The 26,384-nt window shown below is 39.4% G+C and overlaps 1 protein-coding gene across 1 annotated transcript in view; it reads left to right on the forward strand.

Moving 5' to 3' along the window:
* The first annotated feature begins 1,691 nt into the window (after nucleotides 1–1,691).
* LOC103043436 (legumain-like) overlaps nucleotides 1,692–26,384 on the forward strand; it is a 35,173-nt gene continuing 10,480 nt past the window's right edge. Inside the window, exons 1-4 of the mRNA XM_049465040.1 lie at nucleotides 1,692–1,766; nucleotides 2,122–2,219; nucleotides 5,100–5,181; nucleotides 24,471–24,562. Coding sequence (XP_049320997.1) covers nucleotides 1,692–1,766; nucleotides 2,122–2,219; nucleotides 5,100–5,181; nucleotides 24,471–24,562 — 347 coding nt within the window. The remainder of the gene's footprint in view (nucleotides 1,767–2,121; nucleotides 2,220–5,099; nucleotides 5,182–24,470; nucleotides 24,563–26,384) is intronic.

A 26,384-nucleotide genomic window follows, 5' to 3' on the forward strand; every position in this document is an offset into this window, starting at 1 on the left:
TCAGCAGCGCATTAATCCACTTTTAGTTCACGTAGTAAAAGTAGCTGAATAATCTGATGCTGTTTCTGAGGGACGCTCAGGTATTTATGAGTGGAAATGAGAGTAGAAGGTGATCAGTCTAACTTCCACTGCTGCAGCAGACACTAACAAAGGGTAAGACACATTTTATATTGTACTGGTGTGATGAATTCTCCATGTGTTTATCAGCTGATGGTCACTCCCAGGTTATTGACCTACAGTCTGTTAGTCATCAGGAGACATTAGGAGCTTACAAATCAGTTCTCAAAATTTGCTTGAAAAATAGCTGATATATTACAGTGCTGTTATTTCAGCTGGGTTGCATTTTTCCTGTTTTTTCAGTATTATAGAGATTTTCATCAGATTAGTCCCAAAAATGTGCAGATACTTTCTACATACATACATTTACTTACAGCTAAACACTTACTTATTAAAATAATCAATAAAGAAAAGCCATTTATTAGCTTCAGTTAATGATAGCAGTGTGTAAATTGATTTTAAAGTGAGTTATAAAATGTATTTTATTTAATCACTTTATTTATTTTATTTATTTCATCCTTTTATTTATTTTATCTTCTGTTTACCTATTTTTTTTATCTGCTTTCTTTATAGTCTTGTTGGTGTTATTTTTAGCTACTTTATTTTTTTGTCTTCAAATTTTTTTGTTGTGTTTGTTCTTGATCACTTATTATTCAAATTATTTATCTTTTTACTTTAATGCTTTACATTTTAGTCTGTTCAATTATATTTTGATTCTGAATTATTTTATTGGCTCTTAATTAAATAGTATATGGTTTGTTTGTTTTTCTGATGCTTTTACCTTTAAATTGCATTACGTTGCATTGAAAATGTCCCAAAATATATAACTGAGTAAACATAAAGGTTGATTGATTGATTGATTGGAATCAATTGATTGATTGATTGATTGACTGGCCAGTGTGATTACAGCAAGGTGCATCAATAATAGTGGTTTTAATGTTCCTCGGTCCACAGAGTACAGTACAGGCATGATAATATTCCCTTGTCCCACAATATTTAGCATGCTAGTGTATTTATTTATGTTGTTTCTAACGTTTTACTGACAAGTAAATGCACACTCACTGATTAGATAAATAGATTTTCTTTAGATATAAATTTTAGATGTACCGGTAAATTACATGCTGGTGCAAAACAACCAGATTCAGAAACAGCTTCATTCCAGAAGCTGTAAGGCTCTTAAACTCCTAACACCTAACAACACACTGCACCGACACACAAGGACAAAATACTGTTAACAAACACTGTCACTTTAAACTGCACTGAGACACTTTATCTTCTACTGCTTCTACTGCACTCTGGACTTCAGGCAGGTGAAGGCCCATTTTCAAGTCATTTTAAATCATTTCCAGTCTTTGCATCTTAGCACCACTAGATGGAGCTAAAGGGATTCATAACCATCCAACAGAAACCAGTTTATGACATCAGAATCACACAAAGTCTTCACCAACATTTCATATTTATACAATATAAGTATTTCCTTATAAGGATTGTATTATTAATGGTCATTGATTAAGTCAAACACCTCACAATTGATTAAGGGAGTTTTTTTATTTAGACAATTGAAACAAAAATATATACAAATAAAGAATACATGTATTATTTAAATGAATGTATTGATTTAATTAGTTTCTAAGATGAGTGAGAGAACAGCCAAGCAGTGGGTTCTTCTGGCTGCTGGTTCCAGGGGCTGGATAAATTACAGACATCAGGTATTTTCTATTAAATTTCCATCAGTATTCCCATTTTAAATGAATTAATTGTTACATAAAATCATATAAGACATGCTCTTATTAATGTCAATGTTATTATATGAGTCATTTACATAATGCTGACATCATACTTGAAGTAAATCAAATATTTCAAGTACATCAAATATTGATGCTTTAATTTCTCTTTTATAGCATGATTTTTATTTGTTTAAATTAGTGTTTTTTACACTAGTGTTAAAAAAAGTTTTTATTTCCTTAAAGCAACACCATGCCATATAGTGTTAAAATATATTATGTGTAAATCTTCAAGTTTGCATGAATGTTTAATTCTTATACGTTTGTATCTTTTCACTAGGCTGATGTGTGTCATGCCTATCAGATGGTTCACCAGCATGGTATTCCAGATGAGCAGGTGGTGGTGATGATGTATGATGATATAGCGAACAATGAAGAGTAAGTATTTATTTATTATTTGTTCACATACATTTCACAAAGATATTTGCAGCAACATAAATTACTGTAGCATAGCCAGAAAAAATACTCATCATAATCCTAAAATAGGAATGAAACTGTCTCAGAAAGACTCAGAATGCCAGATGGTTATCAACGATGATGAGTCCTGCTTTAGTCTTGGGGAGTTTTCCAGTAAATCCGTGTGTAAAGGAAACACGGTCAAGATCAACAGTTTGTTCTCATGCTTCACATGTCCAGAGGTTCTGGTGTCATAGTCTGAGGGTGCAATTTCATATGATGCCAGATAGTGCTGGGCGGCATATCACGTTATTTTGCAAGATTTTGACGGCATAAAAACAGCTGATAATTAAAAACAACAGACCTTAAACAAAAACACTAACAACTTTAACGTGGCTTTCTTTACCATACTAAATATTTTAAATAATTTATAAACACTATAAACCGACATAAAATACTCAGTAAATATTCTGTAAGTATGCTCAGTAAGTATACTTAGTAAGTAAATGTAAGAATTTAAAAGAGAAATTTCTCAAAAGTTTTATTGCACAAGTTTAATATCAATTTAGAATGTGTTATTATTGAAGCCACTAGAGGCATTAAAGTATTTAAAGTGGAAGTCTGTATTATTTTGTTTCTAAATTGAAAGCAGAAGTATTTCTGAGAGGAAATGGTATAAAGTATTGTGGTTAATGGTACCAAAACGACCTTTTGCTAAAACGACCATCCCTGCTAATCCTAATATATACATTCTAAAAACTAGGGTCTCAGGTGTTTTTTCTTCTGGCCACGTCACGTGTCTTTACGTACTTACGCATTTTTTGCTCTCCCGCTGTTCTCTTTTGAAAGCCCAGAGCCATAGAGCTCTCTCTCTCTTTGGCACTAGGTGGCAGCTGCAAAAAGTTACGATATTTTCAACTTAATGCAAATGAGAAGCGAGTTTCACTTGGTGCTAGTCAATCAGCACCACAGGGACCACACAGGCTGAACTACAGAGTGAGAAAACGAGGTGACGCTGATTACAGCGCTGCTGCAGTGTGAACGTACCGAACTGGAGAAATGGAGAATTCAGTAGGGAAACTCAGACCTCAGCAGCTCATTCACTCATAGAGAAAACAAAGAGGAGTCCACGCTAAAACCAGGATTAATACTGGACTTGCGTTTGAACAGTAGACAGACTGAATACACTCCCTCTCCCTCTCACACACACATACACAATAAGTCTAACTCGCCCCCTAGTGGCTACAGAGCTTCCTATAATTCTGAACATGCAATACAGCGCATATCGTCGCTGTCCAATGAAAAACACTTTTTTACACATGTTTACTACATAATTTAAACAGACAAACTGTCCGTTACACTGTGCCAATATTTCTTGATGAACGGACCAATAGAAGCTCTTCAAAATGACCTGAAATAAACTATTTTACATTGACTTCTATTGAAAATTTACAAGTTTTTTTTTCTCACTCTCTCTCCTGTAAAGTTGCCGTTTTGGAGATAAGTGTTTTTCATTGGACATTTTCATTGGATATATATACAACTGCTTAGTGAAGGCGACTGTTTATTTTTCTCACATGATTGCTCATCAAAGAATGTCCTTAAACTGCAATTCTCCATATTTAGTGTTCAAGCTGTTTGTTGAATGTGATTGCTGTCTACTAGTGATCTGTCGTTCTAAGAGCCGGCTCTTTGAAGTGAACGCTCCCTGTCGTTCTTCTTAGTCGGTGCCTTAATGTCTCCACTGTCCGCATGTCAAGCGTGTGCTCCACACATCTGACCGATCACACGCAGCTTTCAATTACATGACAGGGAAACACTGATGTTATAAATTTAGGTTTAAGCTAGTAAGTAATTAATAGTTTAAAAATTATATATGGGGAGCCAAAAGAGCGGAAAGAGCCGGCTCTCAAAATAGAGGCGAAAATCCCATCACTACTCTCTACACTGTGACAATATTTCATCTAAAATGTATAAAATATGCTTTACAACATAGAATACTATTTCACGCTGCAATTTATTTACATTAACCTGCATTACAAACGCTTTTACCCTAAACTACAAATCACAATATTTATCTAAATTAAAAATACTTTAAATTAAACAATAGTATAGTATTAATAAATATAGTATTTACACTAACAAAACTGACAACCATATATAACAGCTCTGTTACACACTTTGAAGACATTTATCTATAACTGATATTTATCTATAACAATCCCAAAATTTACGGACATCAGCTTTAAGCAGCCGCTTATCAGTTTATCACAATACCCTTCTTTCTCCAGTTAACAAGTACATTCAGTTCAGAGCGCATTAATATTATTCTTCAAGCTACAGTATTAATATATTTTATATAGGGCTATAGTTACTCATATTGTAAGCACCTTCAGCAGAAGCTCTGAGCTTAGAGTTCTGTTCTCATGTTTCTCCAGGAAGAACAGTGTGAGGCTCCACAGAGCTGAGCTGTCGTTACTGTTTTCTTTGACGGTGCTGTTCTAAGCGGCGCTTAGCCCTCTAGCGGTATGGCAGTATGTGAAAAATGCATACCAACTCCCCTCCGGTATACCCTATATAGAGCTTTTCTTGAAAAAACTTGAAGGTACCTTGCCGTGGCCAGACGCATCGCCAGGGCTATTCTAGCTTGAAAAGGTGTGGGATACTATGCATTAGGAACCTATAACTCCATGTTGAGATGTTTCGCATGTTGTGTTATACATGTTACACTAAACTTCTGTATGTGTAGTTCAATAAATAAGACTAAGATTTAAACATATCAGTCAAAAACAATGCTGCAGTCATTTCATTTGTTTTGAGTGATGAGTGCATGTGGAGATTGAGTTTTTGTTTTTCCAACAGGAACCCAAATCCAGGTGAAATCATTAACAAGCCCAACGGAACCAATGTCTACCCAGGAGTACTGAAGGACTACACTGGAGACGTATGTGTACTTTCAAACTGCCTTTATGGCTTTACACCAATTAGCCATAACAGTAGCACCAATAGGTGAAGTGGAAAAGAAAAAAAAAAAGAAAAAATATATAACTTAGTCTCCAGAGGCATCTCTAAGGAGGTGGATATATATTAGGCAGCAAGTAAGTAAAAAAAAATACAAGCCGAAGAATATGTAAATCTGCACTGAAAAAAAGTCTCCACTTTTCATCTAATAACTCCACTTAGCTCAGAACGCCACTTTAAATGCACGATTTAAGCTAAAGTTTTGAAAGCTGCAAATATTTTGTTTTCCTGAGGAGCCCTGGATTAGTCTACACACTTATCTCTATTGAAAACAGTTTATTTGGGATAGTAAAGCACCTATTAAGCTTGTTGGCCTGTAATAAAAAAAATATGTATTTTATATATATTATTATTTATATTATTATTATTAAATTATATATATAAGACACACCCTAAAGGTTACCATATTTTACTGAAATGAATCACTGCTGTTAGGAAACAGCTAAATCAATCCACCTTAACTCAAAATGCCCAAAACTCGATCTTATATGAAAAAAATCTATATATCTGTATATCTCCATTTTTCATTTCTGAATTAGTTTGACCTCATCATGTTAACTAATTCAAAATTTCTGCATTTAGATTTCTTTCAAAATATTACATTAATCCAACTATTGAATCAAGGGCACCTAGGGCTCACTGATGCAATCCACAGTTGCAAGAAAAAGTATGTGAACCCTTTGGAATTACTTTGATTTCTGTATAAATTGGTCATTAAATGTGTTCTGATCTTCATCTTCAGTCACAACAATAGACAAACACAGTCTGCTTAAACTAATACCACACAAAAAATAATAAGTTTGCATGGTTTTATTGAAGACAACATGTTAACTTTCACAGTGAGGGGGAAAAATATGTGAACCCCTATGCTAATGACTTTTCTAAGAGCTAATTGGAAACCTGGAAGTCCTGCCCTTTAAAAACACACACCAGTTTTGAGTTTGCTGTTCTTAAGGAGCATTGCTTGATGTGAATCATGCCTCACACAAAAGAGCTCTCAGAAGACCTACGTTCAAGAACTGTTGACTTGCATGAAGCTGGAAAGGGTTACAAAAGTATCTCTAAAAGCCTTGATGTTCATGTGTCCACGGTAAGACAGACAGTCTACAAATGGAGAAAGTTCAGCACTGTTGCTGCTCTCTCTAGGCGTGGTCGTGCTGTAAAGATGACTGTAAGAGCACAGCGCAGAATGATCAATGAGGTGAGGAAGAATCCTAGAGTGTCAGCTAAAGACTTACAGAAATCTCTGGCACATGCTTTTCTTTTTGAGGTTTTTGTTGACAAATTTGCAATAAGAAACATGTTATTCAAGAATGGAGTTCATAGGAGGACACTACGGAGGAAGCCACTGCTGTCCAGAAAAAAACATTGCTGCAAGTTTGAAGTTTGCAAAACAGCCCCTGGATATTCCACAGCACTACTGGGTAAATATCCCAGCAAAAAGCTACACATCGGCCCTTCGTGGGCTAAGTGTGGGCACTGTGGGCAGGGGCTAGCCCATTAAAATTCCAAACAGGCCCAACATGGGTTTTCTGTGGGCAGCCTGTTCATTGGCTGGCCCACTCAAATCCTATAAAAGGCCGCTGTGGGCTAGCCTGAACTGGTCCAGTGCATTAATGCCCCTGTAGGCCCAGTGTGGGAATTATTTGGACAGCCAACACTTTGATGCGCCCACACAAATCCCAGGCAGGCCCACTGTGGGTCAGCCCACATTCAGCCTGCACCATTTTACACCCTGAAGGGCCAGTGTGGGTTAAATGTGGGCAACCCGCACTCTGGCATGCCCACACAAATCCCATGCAGAGCCAGTGCACTGCACCATTTCACACCCTGAAGGGCCAGTGTAGGATATATGTGGGCAAAACACTTTAGCATGCCTACACAAATCCCATGCAGAGCCAGTGTGGTCAGCCCAAATTCAGCCTGCACCATTTCATACCCTGAAGGGCCGGTATGGGTTATATGTCGGCAACCTGCACTTTGGCATGTGCACACAAATGTCATGCAGGGACACTGTGGGTCAGCCCAAATTCAGCCTGCACCATTTACACACTGTAGGCATTGTGGGTTATATGTGGGCAGCACGCACACATATGTGAGCATGCCCACACAAATCCTATGCTAGGTTACTCTGGGTCAGCCCAAATTTACCATTCAATATTTTACAATCTGAAAGTTTGTGTCATAACAAGTTCATATGAAGGGTATCTGAATATTTTTTATTGTTTTTGTCTGTGAGAGCTAGGTAGATTAGCTAGCTTAGTGGATAGGAGCAACACTGTGTGAAATGTAGCATCAGCTCTGAAATATTTTCTAAACCAAAAGTGGAGAAAAATCAAGGTACCACAGCAGAGTTGTGCAGAGACCTTTGGAGGGGCAGGTGCTCAAAGTCAAAAGGGTGCACATGGAGCAAAAATTTTAAACACCTGCAATATCATTGATAAACTCTGATGCACATAAAACACACACACACACACACACAGTAACATATCATATTTGTCAAGACATATACTGTATAGCTATACATTTTTATTTATAAAAATATTTTTATTTAATATTTTGGATAGCTACGCATTTGCTCCATGGTGCTGATTCATAATCTCACCTTTATTATTGGTAGTGCTGATAATAAATAAATAAAAATATTAAATTATAAATGTATTTGTGCTTGACTATACACTTTGTGTAAGCCAGCAAGCAAGGTTATAAAAGTTACATATTTTTTTATTTTTGCATGTGATATTTAATTTGTGTGTATTCGTGTGGGCGCGACAGGGCAGTGAGGGCATGTCAATGTGGATCATGTGACCGAGGAATATATATATATATATATATATATATATATATATATATATATATATATATATATATGCACACACACACACACACACACAGGAACATGCGTATATGTATATTTATATTATTTTTATATTATTAATAATTATAATAATAATAAATTAATATTATTATCAATATTACTATTAATAATATTAGTACAATATCTATTAATATAATATATATATATATATTAACAATAATAGTTTTAAAAAAGTAAAAAAAAGTTTAGTATACAACAGAGCTTGCAAACGTAGGAAGTTTACTGGTTTCCTAACAGCATCAGCAACAACAAAGCAAAACCCAAAAAATTAACATTAGATAAATGTTTGCTAATTACAAAAGATCATGAACCTTAAAATAGCAACAGTAATCAAGGTATAAAGAGGTCATCCAAAAAAAAAAATCAACGATAATCCAAGCAAAGATAATGTCCAAAAAATTCAATAATAATCCAAGCAAAAATAATGTCCAACAAAACTCAATAATAATCCAAGCAAAAATAATGTCCAAAAAAAATCAATAATAATCCAAGCAAAATAATGTCCAACAAAACTCAATAATAATCCAAGCAAAAATAATGTCCAACAAAACTCAATAATAATCCAAGCAAAAATAATGTCCAACAAAACACCCAAAATTATATCCAGGGCCCAACCAGCAGTAAACAAAACCAAACAAGCGAGGCAAAAAAAAAGGATTTATCTCACAAAGCTCCCTGATGTATCTCCACCGGCTAGAGAACAATTACATCACCAAGGACAAAGAGACGAAAAATAAAGCCAAAAAAAAATCTAGGGCTTAAAAGCAGCATTGCCTCCTCTGGCCTGCCTTCTGCCTGACCTTGACTCTCCAAAAAAACAAAACAAAATGGCTGCCTTACTTCCTGTTTCCTGTAGTCTTATATTCAAAATAAGAGTCACTTTTTTCAAAATAAACTGAAAAAAGCTAAAAATAGACAATACGTAGAGGCCCAACACCATATCTTCTCTTCCTTGTGAAAAGTCATATAGGAAACTAGGAATTCTACATTTTCTGTGGAGCAACCTAAATAACACTATCTGAAATAAATGATAGTATTAATCACAAATAGGTCTTACCACAGGTCCCCTTATGTAGTGGCATTACATAATCCACCCTCCCCCCCCCCCCCCCCCCCGGCTGGAGGCTACGGGGAAATAGCACCAAAGTATCGCTTCAAATTTGCCACATTTACAACGTCCTGTTGATCCCCAGGACGCAATCCCATGACTGCATAATTCACTGGACCAAGCTTCTTCTCCACTTTGGCAGGCCCCATCCACTTAGGAGCTAATTTAGCAGAGAAATTTTCAGAAGCTTTAGAGATATGATGGGCACGCACCCAGACCAAATCTCCCGCTTGAAAGTGCGCATCTTTTCTTCGGGTATTATAATACCTGGCTTGTCTGAGGTGTGCCGCATGAGCCGAGCATCTCACCTTCTCGTTGAGCTGGTGTTGTCTCTCAACAAGGGAATATGAGGGATGGTTTGGCATCACAGCCTAATGGTAAATAAGTCTCTCCAAAGGACCCTTCAGGGTTCTGCCTAGTGCCAGCTCAGCAGGAGTGTTCTTTGTGGTTTCATGTCTGGCATTGTTAATGGCGAACCTGAATTCACACAGCCACCTATCCCAGTCTTGGTGGTTTTCCTTCACATATGAGGCCATCATTGTCTTCAAAACTTTGTTGACCCGTTCTGTAAGATTGGTCTGAGGATGGTAACTAGTTGTAAGTTTCTGGGTTACTCCCCAGATTTTACACAGGTCTGACATCAGTTGGCTAAGAAATTGAGGACCCCGATCAGATAAGACATATTTTGGCACACCCCACCTGGTGAAGATCTCTTCTCTCAGGATTCTGCAGAGACGATGCCCTCTGCTGTCACGTAAAGGGTACAGTTCAATCCACTTGGTAAAGTAGTCCACAATCACAAACAGGTAGACGTTGCCCTTCTTACTCTTTGGAAATGGACCCATGAGATCCATTCCAAGCATATAGCCCGGCTCTTTGATCTCAGTGCTCTGAAGGTACCCAGAGGGTTTGGTATTTGAGGGCTTATACTTCTGACAGGTGGAGCATTCTTTGACATACTGCCAAACATCCTTACGTACTTCAGGCCACCAGGCAACTTCCAGGATCTTAAGGAGGGTCTTCATCCTCCCCAGATGTGCTCCTAGTGGACAATCATGGAAGTACTCAAGAAAAGGTATAGTCAGCGATTTGGGCACAACCAACTGGTATTTGACACCTCCTCCCTTACATGGTCCAACTCTGTACAGCACATCTTGTTGCATTTCCCATCGTATGCGATCAGTCTGGATTTTACTGCTTTTACACCGCTCCTTCAGTTCCATGACATGGTCATCTTCACTCTGGGCTAGACTTATATCAGCTAGACTCATAGGTAGCGTGGCATTCCATGTATGGGATTCATTTTTCACACAGGTAGCCAAGAGCACATGGTCCAGTGACTGTACAGAACGGGATAGAGCATCTGGCACCAGATTCATGCATCCCTTTCGGTATTTAACTTGGAAGTCAAAGCGCTGAAGTCTCAAGGTCCACCTGGTTAGTCTGGATGTGGATTTTGGGGAATTGAAAGCCCAAGTGAGAGCAGCATGATCTGTATACACAACAAAGGGACTTCCCTCCAGGTAATAATACCATTTCTCCACAGCCCAAACCACCGCAAGGCACTCCTTTTCAGAGGTTGAGTAGTTGAGCTCAGCACCTCTCAGGCTCCTAGAAGCGTATGCAATTACCTTTTCTTCTTCATCTACCACCTGGGTAAGCACCGCCCCTAGTCCTATATTGCTTGCATCTGTATGCACCTGAAAGGAATGAAGAGGGCTGGGTTGTGCAAGCACTGGGGCTTGTTGGAGCACTGCCTTTAGTCTGTCCACACTTTGCTGACAGTCTTCAGTCCACTCCCATGTGACTCCTTTTCGTCTGAGATAGTTCAATGGAGCTGCCAACTCTGCAAAATGTGGGATGAACTTATGATACCAACCAACTAACCCAAGGAATCGCTGTAAGGAAGGTAGATCATGCGGGGTAGGATATGCAGATATTGCCATTGTTTTTTCTGGGTCTACCTTAACCCCGTCTCTAGTCACAATATGTCCCAAGAACCTAAGCTCATTTTTGAGGAAATGGCATTTGTTTAAGTTCAGAGTAAGGTGTGCTTCCTGGAGCCTCTCAAAAACTGTCTCCAAGTCCTTCAGATGTTGGGATTTTGTCTGAGAATAGATTATGACATCATCAATGTAAACAAAACAGATGGAACCCCTTAAATTTCCAAGCACTTGCTCCATCAGCCTTTGGAATGTTGCCCCAGCATTCTTTAATCCAAAGGGCATGGTCAGAAAATGGTACAGTCCGAAAGGACTGATAAAGGCAGTCTTTTCCCGGCTGTATTTATCCATTTCAACCTGCCAATAACCGGACTTCAGGTCGAGGGTGCTAAAATATCTGGCTCCATACAAAGACTCCAGGATGTCATGCACAAGAGGCATGGGGTAAGCATCCTGTGGAGTCTTAGCATTTAATCGCCGATAGTCCACACAAAAACAATTGCTACCATCAGGCTTAGGAACGATTACCACCGGAGAAGCCCAGGAAGAATCAGATGGCTCGATTATGCCTGCCTGGAGCATGCTCTCAATTTCCAGTCGTATGACTTCTCGCTTCACTGGAGAGACTCGATAGGCTCGGGAACGAACAGGCATTTCATCAGTACTGGAAATATGATGCTTGATCTTGCTTGTCCTGCCCAATTTTCCTGAACAGACTGATGACCATTTCTGAAAGAGAGGTTGCAACGCTGGAGGGTGGATTTCCAGTAAGCTATTAGGGTCCTGGGTATGGAATGAACTTGAGATATCCACTGTCTGTTCACTTTCAAGTGGTAAAGCAACATACAGGTTAACTTTTGGCTCAATGGGTTTCAAACCGAAGTGGCTCATCACCCCAGCTGACAAAAAAGGAAAAACACTCCATCTCCCTCTAATCTTCAAGCTGTAATTACGCTCTGCAACATTTAATTGAACACCGGAACGACTCAAGAAATCTAGTCCCAAGACCAAGGGAAATACCAATTGGGTATTGGTCATGATGTAAGTCTCTGCCATTACCAAAAGTCCATGCCACTCATATGACAGATGAACCTTCCCCTCTGGGTTGTGTACCTTCCCATCAGCCAGAATAAATGACCGATTTGGTTCTTTAACCAAGGGCTCTCCTGGTTTGTTCATGGCTTCCCAGAGTTGCTTCTGCATCAAGGTGAAAGTACAGCCCCTATCCAAAATAGCTTCCACTTGAATGCCCTGTACTGCAACAGCAACCTTTAGGAGTGGAGGAGATACAGACTGCACTAGGGCTAAATGGGGGGGCTGAAGATTTGGTTCTTTGGGACGTGAATTTTTTTTCCTGTTTTTGTCCTGTGCTTTAAGTTGGTTTACCCTGGCCCAGTAATCTTTCTTTGCATTCAAATCTCTTTCCACCATGGACCAATTGCTCTACAGTATGAACTGTCCCTCTTAGACTCCCAGCTAAAGCAGGATTGCAGTTGTTTAGAATTCTCCTGACAAGTTCTACTTCTGGCAGGTCACTCTTCCATTTAAGGCAAAGGGCACGGTAGTCATAGGCGAAGTCTCGAATGCATTGGTCTGGTTCTTGGACAGTGGCTTTAAGTTGTTCTTCAACCTCAGTCATGTAGTCAGTGGGGAGAAAAGCAGCCAAAAATGCTCTCTTGAAACCTACCCAGTTATGGATCTTATTCTTCTCGGCCACCCACCAGCTTCTGGCAGACCCTGTTAAAACAGCATTGAGGGTGGCCGTGAGCTCACTATCACTTAAATGCCTTAATGATAGGAAGTTCTCACACTTCTCCATAAAATCCAAAACTCCAGATGCATCCCTTGAATCTCTAAAGATGGGGAATTCCAAATGAATGGGCGGTTTTGAGTACAGGGAGGAACTATCAACTGAGCATGGACCTTCCGCTGCAGGAGTTGCTGGAAAGAAGGATGCCTTGTTCAAAGGAGTGCTGGATCTCAACCTAGCTACCTCCCTTTTCCACTGTTCATCTCTCCTTTGCATACATTCCACCACACCTTGTTCAAGCTGGTTTATGGAGCGTTTAAGCAGTTCTTCTAGGGCCTCAAACCGCTGATCCATACTTTCTCTCAGTGTGACTTCTCGGTTTGTTGCACTTTCACTGGCGGTTAGAAACTCCTCCTTGAAGTCTTTAATTTCAGTTTTCAGGGACTGCACTGAATGGGACAGACTGGCCACTTCAGACTCAAGGTGGCCGATGATACTCCCTGTAGGTCTCTGGGAGGTTTGTTCTTCTTCATCACTTTCTCCAGCTTCACTATTTATGTACAGTTCACTGAGTAGAGAACTAATTTCTGCTACAGGAACTGGATTTCTATAAGTGACCCCAGGCCCAGGGACAAAGGAAGGGGACTCTGTGGCAGCACCTCTATCTGTGCTTGGGTCTGCATCTGTCTGATCAACAGCCTCCTCTAATGTCTCATGCCTATCTGATTCCATATTTGAGTGTTGCTAAAAGAGTTGGAGGAAACACAAAAATAAAATCCCTTACCACTTATATATAATTAGGTCCCCGTACGGGCCACCATCTGTAACGCTCTGACCAAACTCAGGAGTTACTAATAAAATCCAGAACCTAATTTAGTGGTAAAAAAACACTTGAACAAGCAAATACTAGTATACAACAGAGCTTGCAAACGTAGGAAGTTTATAGGGCTGGCCCGAATAGCGTTTTTTGAGCTCCGGATATTCGGCACTGATTCGAAGAGAATATTCGAATATTCGTTTTAAAAAAAAGAGGTAAAAAAAATAAATAAAAAAAAGCAAATCACGGCCCCTTTAATCCACTGAAAAATGTTCAATTTGCTCTGACCGACCAGACATATTCACCCCGGATTTTTGGTGTTTTTATCCCGGATTTTTGTGTTTTCACCCCATATTTTTTCTGTGTTTTTAGCCCAGATTTCTTTGTGTTTTCATCCCGGAATTTCTGCTGCCCCACACCGCGGCTTATCCGCTGCGTAAGCAGGCTAGGAGGCTGCTGCTGCACGGTTTCTCCGCTGCGCAAGCCAGCCCAGTAAATTGCTGTTTGTGTTTTCACACTTAGGCTATTTGCTTAAAAAAACAAACAAAAAAAACGTTTGTTCAGGAAGTATTTTATATTCTTAAACATTGTTGATTATATTAGAGGACAGTCATTGTAAACTGTACTTGGTCTATTTCGGTTAAAGGATTGTGCAGGGCATATTACTGATTTTGTATTTTTGCACTTGGGCTATAAGCTCAATATTAAATATTTCGTTTGTTTAGAAATTATTTTATATTTTTAAACCATGTTAAATTATATTAGAGTAGAGGAAAGTCATTGTTAATGACGTTATTGTACTTGGTCTATTTCGGTTTAAGGATTGTGCAGGGCATAGCCGTATTACTGATTTTGTATTTTTGCACTTGGGCTATAAGCTCAATATTAAATATTTCGTTTGCTTAGAAATTATTTTATATTTTTAAACCATTTTAAATTAAATAAGATAAGAGGAAATTCGTTCAGACATCATTTTTTAGGCCAGGCTTTTGTAACCGATTTAGCCCCTACTGTTGCCACATTACCCCTTACGTTTTATTATATAAATCAGTTTCGAAGAGCCTGCATTTTTTTTATCATGTATAATAGAGGTCTGCGCTAGACTGATTTTTAAACCCACTCTTCCACGCTCCCGCGTTTCTGTATCGTTACCGCTCCGCAAAAAAATTGCTTCTTTTAATCCCGCGCCCGCCCGCCACATACACATTTCTGCCGCTCCCGCCCCACGTTCCTAATATAAATTAAATAAACTACATTTAATGCTTCAAATTTACTTATATATTTATTAAAACAGCAGCGCTGAATAGTGCGGTCCCGTTCCTTACCCTTACCGCGCAAGATATTCTGACGGGACCCACGAGAACAGAAGTGGTTAGAGTGAGGTGGAACTCTGGACAGGAGAAAAAAAACGAATATCCGAATACCAAAATTAAAAACCGAATACCTACTCAACGAACGAATATCCGAATACCCGAATATTCGGGTCCAGCCCTAGAAGTTTACTGGTTTCCTAACACCATCAGCAACAACAAAGCAAAACCCAAAAAATTAACATTAGATAAATGTTTGCTAATTACAAAAGATCATGAACCTTAAAATAGCAACAGTAATCAAGGTATAAAGAGGTCATCCAAAAAAAAAAATCAACGATAATCCAAGCAAAGATAATGTCCAAAAAATTCAATAATAATCCAAGCAAAAATAATGTCCAACAAAACTCAATAATATCTGATGTATCTCCACCGGCTAGAGAACAATTACATCACCAAGGACAAAGAGACGAAAAATAAAGCCAAAAAAATTTCTAGGGCTTAAAAGCAGCATTGCCTCCTCTGGCCTGCCTTCTGCCTTCTTCTTCTTCTTCTTCTTCTGTGGGGTTTTTGGCAGCCGGCATCCAATTTGTTGCATTGCTGCCCCCTTCAGGATCATTCCGCCATTACCTCATATCCTCTTAATGAGGCCAGTATCTCTGAGATACTTAAATAACCAGTATTTCCCCTTCCCAGCAGTTCCCAATTCTAGAACTTTACCCAAAGACACTACTAGCATACCCAAGTTCCTCAGCTCTGTAAAAAGTACTTGCCTCTCCCTAGTAAATTTAGTACAATCCAAAATCACATGTTGTACTGTCTCTGGTTGCTGACACTCTATGCACAGTCCATCTTGATGCTTCCCCATACGGTGTAGAGTATGATTGAGGTAAGTATGACCAAGTCTTAACCTATAGAGAATGACCCCCTCCTCCCTCTTCCACCCTCTGCCCTTACAGAGTGCTGAATCAGACACGACTTTATGTAATGAAAACAAATGCCGTCCCTTAACTTCTCCCTCCCAGTGGTGCTGCCATTGTGACATAATCTGTTTCCAGATAATACACCGTCCTTCTGCCTTAGATAGATTAATATGGACATCTATACTGCCCTTCCTCACCGCTGCCTTCGCTAACCCATCCACCCTCTCATTCATCGGAATACCTACATGAGCAGGAACCCACATCAACGTCACCTCATTGCCTCTCAACCTCATCTCCCTAATCGCCACAAGGGCAGCATAGACAAGGTCCTGTCTACTCCTGGACACACCCCCCCCAAGACTACGGATAGCTGATACAGAGTCACTACACACCAATACTCTTTGGTTTTCCAACTGAGCTGCCCACTGCATTGATATTAAAATAGCATACAATTCAACGGTAAACACATTCAAAAAATCTGATGTCCTCTTAGACAAACTAAAATTGTGACCTTGAACAACAAAAGCCGCTCCTGTCGCATCTGTTTCTGGCTCCTTTGACCCATCTGTAAATATAACAACATGATCCCGATAATTCTCCATCACATGAATATAGAACGCACTAACTAGATCACCATTTCCATTGTCTGCTTTAATGTTAAGTAATGATAGATCAGTAGTAGGAGCTTCCAGCTGCCACAAAGGAACAGCAGGCCACAGTACCACGGGGCAGAAGACCTTATCATGAACTTTCAGTTCTTCAGCTACTTTGTTACCTGTCCAGCCAAAACTAGACAAGTCTGCTACTTCTTTTTCCCAGCTTGGTCGGTTCATTTTCTTAACTGGGTGACTCTCTGTTTGACTCATCACATTTATCCAGTAATTTGCCTGGAGTTGTTTGCGACGAAGACTAAGTGGCATCTCTCCAGCTGCAACTTGGAGAGCACATACGGGAGATGTTCGAACAGCACCAAGTATTATCCTAAGAGCCATAGCTTGAACCACATCCAACCAGGATAGAACTGTCTTGGAAGCAGACCCATACACCAAACTACCATACTCCAATCTCGACCGTATCAGATATATATATATTTGTTTCAAGGACTCCATATCAGCTCCCCAATCTGTTCCCGCAAGACATCTCATTAAATTCAATACTTTTTTGCACCGATCAACCACTGTGCTCACATGACGCCTCCATGTCAATCTAGTATCAAAGAAGACACCCAAAAACTTAAAACTGTCCACCCTTTCCAACTCAGTGCCATACAAGGACAACTTCACATCCTCATCTATTTTCCTCCTTGCAAAAAACATAATTTTAGTTTTTTCAATAGAGAACCTAAAACCCCATTTCCTTCCCCATATTTCTACCTGCGTAATAGCCTCCTGCATTTTCCCCACTGTGAAGGGCACATTCCTCCCTCTTTTCCACAGACTTCCATCATCTGCAAACAGAGACCTCCCAATCCCTGGATGAAGCTCAGAGAAAATATCATTAATCATAATATTGAATAATATAGGGCTCACCACACTCCCTTGAGGGGTACCATTCTCTACCAGACACTTCCCTGATAGTACTGAGCCTATCTTAACCTGAACACTCCTCCCACGTAAGAAATCCATCACCCAATTAAACAAATTCCCACTCACGCCCATCACATGCAATTTAATTAAAAGGCCATCTACCCACAGCATATCATATGCTTTCTCAACATCTAAAAACACTGCCACCACAATCTCTTTATTAACCTGAGCTTTTCTTACCTCATCCTCTAAACACAGCAATGCGTCAGTGGTGTTTCTCCCTTTCCTAAACCCACTCTGGCAACTACCAATTAGCTCCCTTTCTTCAACATAGTGCATTAATCTCCCATTAACCATTCTCTCCATCAACTTTCCAACATGAGAAGTCAATGCTATCGGTCTATAATTTATAGGTCTGCTGGCATCCTTCCCTGGTTTTTTAATAGGGATAATAACGGCCTCCTTCCAACTTGAAGGAATCTTGCCCTCCTCCCATATTTTATTATACAATTTCAAAAGCCTCTGAAGTCCCTCATCACTCAGGTGATTCAGCATGGAATAGCATATGTCATCTTTCCCCGGGGCTGATTCCTTACATTTAGCCAAAGCATTCTTCAACTCCCACAGGGTAAATGGTACATTATATTTGTCCCTGGCTCTATCCTTCCTGCAAATAACCTCAGCATAGATCGCTCTCGTTCCTTCCCGACCCCTCCTCTCCTCTTCCGAAAGATTAGAAGAGCTATGTATTTTACTCAGGGATTCCACCATCAGTTCTGCTTTCTCCGCGTCTGACACTGCTATCCGTTCACCATCAGAGAGGACAGGATAACACCACTCCCTCCTACCCCCTTCCATTCTCTTAATCATCCCCCACATTTTATCAACAGAAGTCACATCCCCAATAGAGCCACAATACTCCCTCCAGTATGTTCTCTTAGACTGCCTCACCGTCCTCCGTACTACTGCCTGCAACTGTTTATACTCTATAAGACGTTGAAAGTTATGAGTTCGTCTTAGGAGTTTGAAAGCCCGATTCCTCTTTTTAATTGCTTCACCACACTTCTCATTCCACCATGGCACAGCTTTCCTCGCACCCTGTCCTGAGCTCTTAGGTATAGTATCCAATGCAGCCAAATATAACTTCTGCCGAAGTTCAGCTTCATATTTCTCAACATCACTGTCTTCTTTCATGATATTGAAGTAAGAATCACACATATCCCTAAATCTATTCCACTCAGCTTTTTGAAAAATCCATCGCCCAACACCATTCCCTGTACATCGCAAAACATCTATACTTAGTCTGCTCACAACTGGATAATGGTCACTGCCTACAGTGCCCTTTTCATACACATCCCACTCACATTTCAAAGCCAACCTACTGGACATCAAAGTAAGATCCAAGACTGACTCTTTACCACTCCTCACATCTATTCTCATCTTCCTACCATCATTTACACACACTAAATTTCTATCAGCTAACATCTCTTCTATCACCTGACCATTACTGTCTGTCCTATCACCCCCCCACAATGTACTATGGGCATTAAAGTCTCCACACCAGATAATATTAACGTTATCTTGACCTTCAATCTTCTCCAAATCATTAACATCTAATTGCCTGCATGGGTTATAAAAGTTTATTATCACTATTTTCATCTCTCCTGCCCACACCTCCACCACCACATACTCCTGATCCTTTCCTATTCCAAGGATTCTGTAAGGTACTCCCTTTTTTATAAAAGTCGCACATCCTCCCCCATTCCCATGCACTCTGTCACGCCTCACACTAACATAACCATATATCACAAAATCTAGCCTAGGCTTCATCCAAGTTTCTTGAACGCAAATAACGTCTGGGGTCTCACTTCTACTATCTATAAACTTCTTAAAATCCTGTCCATTTGCCAGCAAGCTTCTCGCGTTCCATTGTAGAATTAACATATCACTAGAGTCAGCCTATGCCATACCCCTCCTGACTAGGCTGCCCACTGAGTCCATCTCTTATCTCTTCCCATTTTAAACCCACCATGCCCAGGTGCTGTATAGCTGCTTTTGCAATGATCTGAATCCTCTCTGTTTTGGATTTAAGACCAGCTGTTGCATTTATAATCCCTGCAATAAAAATAACAAGGTCCCTCTTTTCCTCCCATGCCTGTACCTCCTTTGCTCTAAGCAGTTCCTGCTTCTGCTTCCATGCTGTAGTTGATGCAACCTCCCTCCCAACACTTTCTCCACCAACTCTCCTTGTTGCATCCAACCTTTTGAGGGCTTCTGCATATGACACTCTCTCCTTCACCTTAATATTGTTAATGTCAACTTCTCTTTTCATTACCTCACATCCCCAGTACGCAGCACTGTGCCCCCCACCACAATTACAACACTTTGGGCTCACCCCCTCTCCACATTCTCCATATTCATGGCCCCCACCACATTTAGCACACCGCCTTGTTTCCTTACACACTTTAGCTACATGGCCAAAATTCTGGCAATTGAAACATCTTAAAGGCCTACGGACAAACTCTCTAACCTTATATCTCAGGAATCCAAAGTAAACTTCCTCAGGAAGATCTTTCACACTGAACTCTATCAAAACTGACTCAGTATCTATCTTCTCAACACCCCTAGTTAAACGTTTCACATCAACAATTGTCCCACACCTCGACCTAAGATTCTTAATCAGATCCTTCATATCCACACTTACAGGAATCCCAGAGATGACCCCTTTACTTCCATGCTCTCCCAACCTCAGCACCTTAGTTACCACAGCTTTCCCAAGAGATTGCAGTCTCTGGGCCTTCCCACGCTGCTCTTCCGAGCTGCACCCAACCAACAAGTTTCCATCATTCAAGACTCTCGCAAACCGCACTTCTCCAATTTGATTTTTAATTACTTTCGTGAGCTTCAACGGGTCCAAATGTTTGACTCCTCCTCCTCCTTCTTCAAATCTCACAACAACATTAAACTGACCTTCATCCATTGAGCCTTCTTTCCTTATCCTCTTCGCTCCTTTGCCAGTCCTCCCTGATAACCAACTACCATTCTCGTCTTCCTCTCCTACTACATCCATCTCCCAGCCACTACCTGCCTGCTCCCCCGCCATTACCACGAGTAAGGGACACCCGTGAGGGAATCATACGCCGGACCTATACAGGCCGTCGGCCGATTCCTGAGCCGGGGTCGCCTCAGCTCTCCCTCTCTACCTGCTTTTGTGTGTGTGTGCGTCTCAGCAGTTCAGCAAACTCCAAACTTTCCTGCCCAGCAACCGCCAGCAGCAGGACCTGAGCTACAGCTCCACATACATCTATCCGCCCTCCTGCCTTCTGCCTGACCTTGACTCTCCAAAAAAAACAAAACAAAATGGCTGCCTTACTTCCTGTTTCCTGTAGTCTTATATTCAAAATAAGAGTCACTTTTTTTCAAAATAAACTGAAAAAAGCTAAAAATAGACAATACGTAGAGGCCCAACACCATATCTTCTCTTCCTTGTGAAAAGTCATATAGGAAACTAGGAATTCTACATTTTCTGTGGAGCAACCTAAATAACACTATCTGAAATAAATGATAGTATTAATCACAAATAGGTCTTACCACAGGTCCCCTTATGTAGTGGCATTACAAGTTTAATGTTTATTAAACATTTATATATAAACATATGACTTATTTATTTAGTCATATGTATCTTTAGGAGTATTTTATTAATGCCAAAGTACATCCTATTGTAATTTAAATTTCAAAATATGTATAATATTGATGATTACAACACTTTTTTACATTTTTAGGGTGTAATACTGAATAAATACTGCATAATAATCGATATTTGTGGTTCGATTGAGCGCGCTGTTTTGGGGGAGGAGTCAACAAAGACGTTCTTTAACCTCCTTTGTTAATTTTCACTTTGTGAAGCTCTTTGGGAAACACTTGCAGAACTGGCTCGTTCTTTACTCACGTCATTCGTTAGTTCGTTCGTTATTGGCTAAGGTTGATCGTTTTCGGGAAACCCACCCCAGAGGCTTTGTTCCAGTAGCAATAATAGTATCAGTTTATTATTCATCTACTACATCAGTCTAGTGCATTTAAGTATTTATTGAAGAATATGATTTGCTGTTTTTATTGATGTTTATATATATATATATATATTAATTTAAGTTGTATAATTCTTTGTTATTTTGTATTATGTTTGATATTTATATCATACTGTTTATTATAAATACTGTTTTTGCAAATGGAGATATTTATGCAGTACATGTTTATCTACATGCTAAAATATAAATTTGGGATTTATTATTAAGTAATTTACTTAAATAATGTTGTGTGTTGTTTATATTTCATACATGATACTTTGTAATAAATTAATAAATTTACTATACACTTTAAATTGTGTTATTTATTTAATTGTTTTACAGCCTTTAAATTTTCTTCCTTGAAAAGTGTTCTCTGTTCAATATTGCACAGTTCTAAAAATTTGGGGCCACAATTGGTTTTCCACTGAGGGCATGAGTCAGTGTGTGTGTGTGTGTGTGTGTGTGTGTGTGTTAGAGCTCTGCAAATCTCTGTTGGCCCAATGGGCCAATGCTTTGGTGTTGATTTTCCATAGAGGAGTAAATCTTCGCTGGCCAAATGTGGGCTGCCTGAAAAGAGCCCACGCCGTGGGGCCGACGCTATACTGGTGAGCAAATCTCCATTGGCCCAATGTGGGCTGCCTGAAATGGGCCGACGCCATGGTGCTGGTGCCGTCCCGATGAGCAAATCTCCGTTGGCCCTAAGTGGGCTGCCCATATGGGGGCGATACTGCACCGACGTGCAAATCCCCAATGGTCCGATTTGGGCTGCCCATATGGGGCCGATGGTGTGGGGCCGATATCGCACCGATGTGCAAATCCCCAATGGCCCGATGTGGGCTGCCCATACGGGGCCGATGTGTTGGCCCACATTGGGCCCTCATTGTCCCAGTGTGGGCATGTTTGCTGGGATACCGTGGACAGATGAAACCAAAATTGAGTTGTTTGGAAGGAACACACAGCGCTATGTGTGGTCTGATCTGCAACTACAGAAAATGTTTGGTTGATGTTATTGCTGCCAAAGGAGGGTCAACCTGTTATTAACACACATTCACATGCCCCCCAATGAATGTTAAAATGTTTTGTTCATTAAAACCATGCAAACATATAACATTTTGTGTGGCATTAGTTTAGGCAGACTGTGTTTGTCTATTGTAGTGACTTCAAAACTAGGGGTGTGACGAGACACTAATACCACGAGACGAGACACGATATTGGGTTCACGATAACGAGACGAGATTTAAAAACTTTTTTTTTTTTTTTTTGGACAAAATCATATACCACAAACTTAACAGGCTGGTTTCTCTCACACATTGATTCTATAAGGAATAAAAATAAGAATAAAAAATAAAAATACAACTTTTCTAGGTTTTCTAGGTCTTCTAACTTTTCTATATAGAGCAAACAAGAAGTGCAAACTACAACCAGTCATATTAAGCCTATGGTTTGTGTTTTTTCTCCTAAATATCTTGTAATTTAACTATGCAGAACCATAACCAGTCATATTAAGACTATGCTTGAAGTGAAACAGAGACAGAACATGTTTTTAAATACAGTGCAGAGCTTAGGGATTAGTACAGCTGCCTATGAAACAGTCACATGTAGGATTTACTTACAGTATTTATATATGGTTTGTATCTTGTTGGTCACTCTGTTACCGTTTATTGTTTCCACTGGAGCCAAAATGCAGCCAGACATACAACTTAAAAGTAGCAGAAGCATCTTCTATATCAGGGGTATTTAATTAAGTTATGTTAAATAATTAAGTGCTATATCCTGTAAGGTTGTTTGAACTGAATGATGTAAATATATAGAAGAAGAAGAAGAAGAAGAAATGCCTCTCTGAACAGATTTTGTTTACATTTATCCCCTGTCTCTCTGTCGCGCTCGGCGTGACTAGTTTCCGCCCGTTCTCGTTTTTCCGCCCTTTCTTGGGTCCCCATCTCCTTCTAAACTGCGACCCTGACAACACGGGTTGGATCCCGCGTGAGGAGCGGTGTGTTTGTTTATTTATTTTTTTTCTTACCTCGTCTGCACAGATCTGATTGACTGAAGAGAGCGTTTGGTGATCTTACCCCACACGTGATTGGTCTGTGAGTTTACTGCGCCGCACAATTAAATCCTTCTCAGTAGTTTATCGGTTTGGGTCCGCATTGGACAACGTTTGGGTCCGGACCGCGGTCCGCCCATTAGTGACCTCTGTTCTATACAAATGCCCGAATTTTCCTCTTCTGCTGAGAGCTGCTCTCACATTCGCTGCTACTGGGTTGCCAGATCCCTCTTAAAAAGTCCACACTAAACTGTTTTTTTTTTTCTCCCGCGAGACAGGTTTAAGCTTGACGAGAAATATCGTCACATATAATCTCGCGAGATCTCGTGGCACGATATCTCGTCACACCCCTATTCAAAACACATTTAATGACCAATTTATGCAGAAATCCAAAAGAGTTCACATACTTTTTCTTGCAACTGTATGAAGGTCCCACCTCTCAACTTGCTAATGGAGATTTACCTTTGGAATTTATAGAATCAATGATTAGGCTTGATCCCTGTCTGGGAAACATACTTACAGGATCTGATGTAGCATTTGTCTTTGTTCCAGATATCACAGGACACCTTCAAAGGTCTTGTAGAGTCCACATTCAATTTGCTATGACATCACAGAGGGGGACCTAATCAATGATAGCCAGGTGGTACTAATGTTATGGCTGATTGGTCTACACAGAACACAGTGCTTGAATTGAAAACTGGCAATATGCAGACTGTTTATTGAGGACCTATAGTCCAACAAATTCAGGACCATGGATCCTATAAAGTAACATACGTAACAATGCAGAAATTACAAAGTAGTTACTGAGTAAATATTTAATTACACAAGTGTCTCTTCATTTTACAGGATGTTTCAGCCAGCAACTTCCTGGCTGTGCTTTGTGGAGATGAAGCAGCTGTTAATAAACAGAACACAGGAGCAAAGAAAGTCTTGAAAAGGTAAATTCATTTAAATGTTAGGTAGCACTTTCTATGAATGCATGTCTATTAGACTTTATAAACATATTCATAACACATCTTAATGCGTTCATAAGGCATTATAAACATGGCTAATAATATTAATAAAATAAAATGTATTTAACACAATACAGTTGAAACCAGAAGTTAACATACATTATATATAAAAATAAAAAACACATGCATGTTTTCCTCACTGTCTGACATGAAATCAGAATGAACCTTTCTGGTTTTAGGTCAATTAAGATGAACAAAATTATGTTTATTTGCCAAATGCCAAGTCAAAAGTTTACATATATGTAATTAGTAGTTGATATCATTGTCCTTAAACAGTAAAAGTTCTTATAATAGTTGGCAGGAATTCGGGCTTATTTCTCCTGACTGAACTGGTGTAATTGAGTCATGTTTGTAGGTCATCTTGCTCACACCTGCCTTTTCAGCTTTGCCCATTAATTTTTCAATAGGATTGAGATCAGGGCTTTGTAATGGCCACACCAAAGCACGGACTTTGTTATCTTAAAGCCACTTTGTAACCAGTTTGACAGTATGCTTTTGGTCATTGTCCATTTGGAAGACCCATCTGTGTCCGAGCTTTAACTTCCTGGCTGATGTGTTTAGATGTTTCTTCAGTATTTCCACAGAGTGTTCTTTTCTCATGATGTCATCTGTTTTGTGAAGTGCACCAGTCCCTCCTGCAACAAAACAATCCCACAACATGATGCTGCCACCCCCGTGTTTCACAGTTGGAATGGTATTCTCAGGCTGGCAAGCTTCTCCCTTTATTCTTTAAATGTCGTTTATTCTTTAAACGATGGTCATTATGGCCAAACAGTTTAATTTTGGTTCGTCAGACCACAGGACGTCTCCAAAAAATGTAGGTTTGTTCCTGTGTGTATTTGGCAACATTAATCTGGTTAATTAATAAAGTACTTGGTTTACTGTGGATCATGACACACTCTTTTTCAGACCAAAGCACGTTATTATCATAACAATAATTCATTAGCAGTTATAAGTAATTATAGCATGCTTTCTTAAGGCAGCATTGTTGAGGTTACTGGTATTGACATATAACATCTTATAAACACCACTGATGATGCATTATGATCGCAATCCATAATGCATAACAAACACGGCTGCTATACAAGCGTTTTTTGTTTTTTTTCTCATTTTTTCTAAATATTTATAGGCATGTTTATAATGCTTTAGGAATGTATTATATTTATCATGTGTTATTAATTTGTTTATAGAGTCTAATAAACATGACATTCATAGAAAGTGCTACCCTTTTGATAACACTTTCTATGAATGTCTTGTCACGTTTCTATGAACATTTTCATAACACACTGTTGCATTCATAAGGCATTATACAAAAATCCACATACACTCCAAATAGATATAGAGCTCTGGAAACAAAATGAGACCACTTAAAAAATGACGAGTTTCTTTGATTTTACCAAATTAAAAACCTCTGGAATATAAGCAAGAAGAAGATGGATGATCACAAACCATCAAACCACCAAACTGAACTGCTTGAATTTTTGCACCAGGAGTAAAGCAGCATAAAGTTATCCAAAAGCAGTGTGTAAGACTGGTGGAGGAGGAGAACATGATGCCAAGATGCATAAAAACTGTAATTAAAAACCAGGATTATTCCACCAAATATTGATTATTTCTGAACTCTTAAAACTTTATGAATATGAACTTGTTTTCTTTGCATTATTTGAGGTCTGAAAGTTCTGCATCTTTTTTGTTATTTCAGCCATTTCTCATTTTCTGCAAATAAATGATCTAAATAACAATATTT

This window comes from Astyanax mexicanus, chromosome 15 (assembly GCF_023375975.1).
Source record: "Astyanax mexicanus isolate ESR-SI-001 chromosome 15, AstMex3_surface, whole genome shotgun sequence".
In the NCBI taxonomy this organism is placed as follows: domain Eukaryota; kingdom Metazoa; phylum Chordata; class Actinopteri; order Characiformes; family Acestrorhamphidae; genus Astyanax; species Astyanax mexicanus.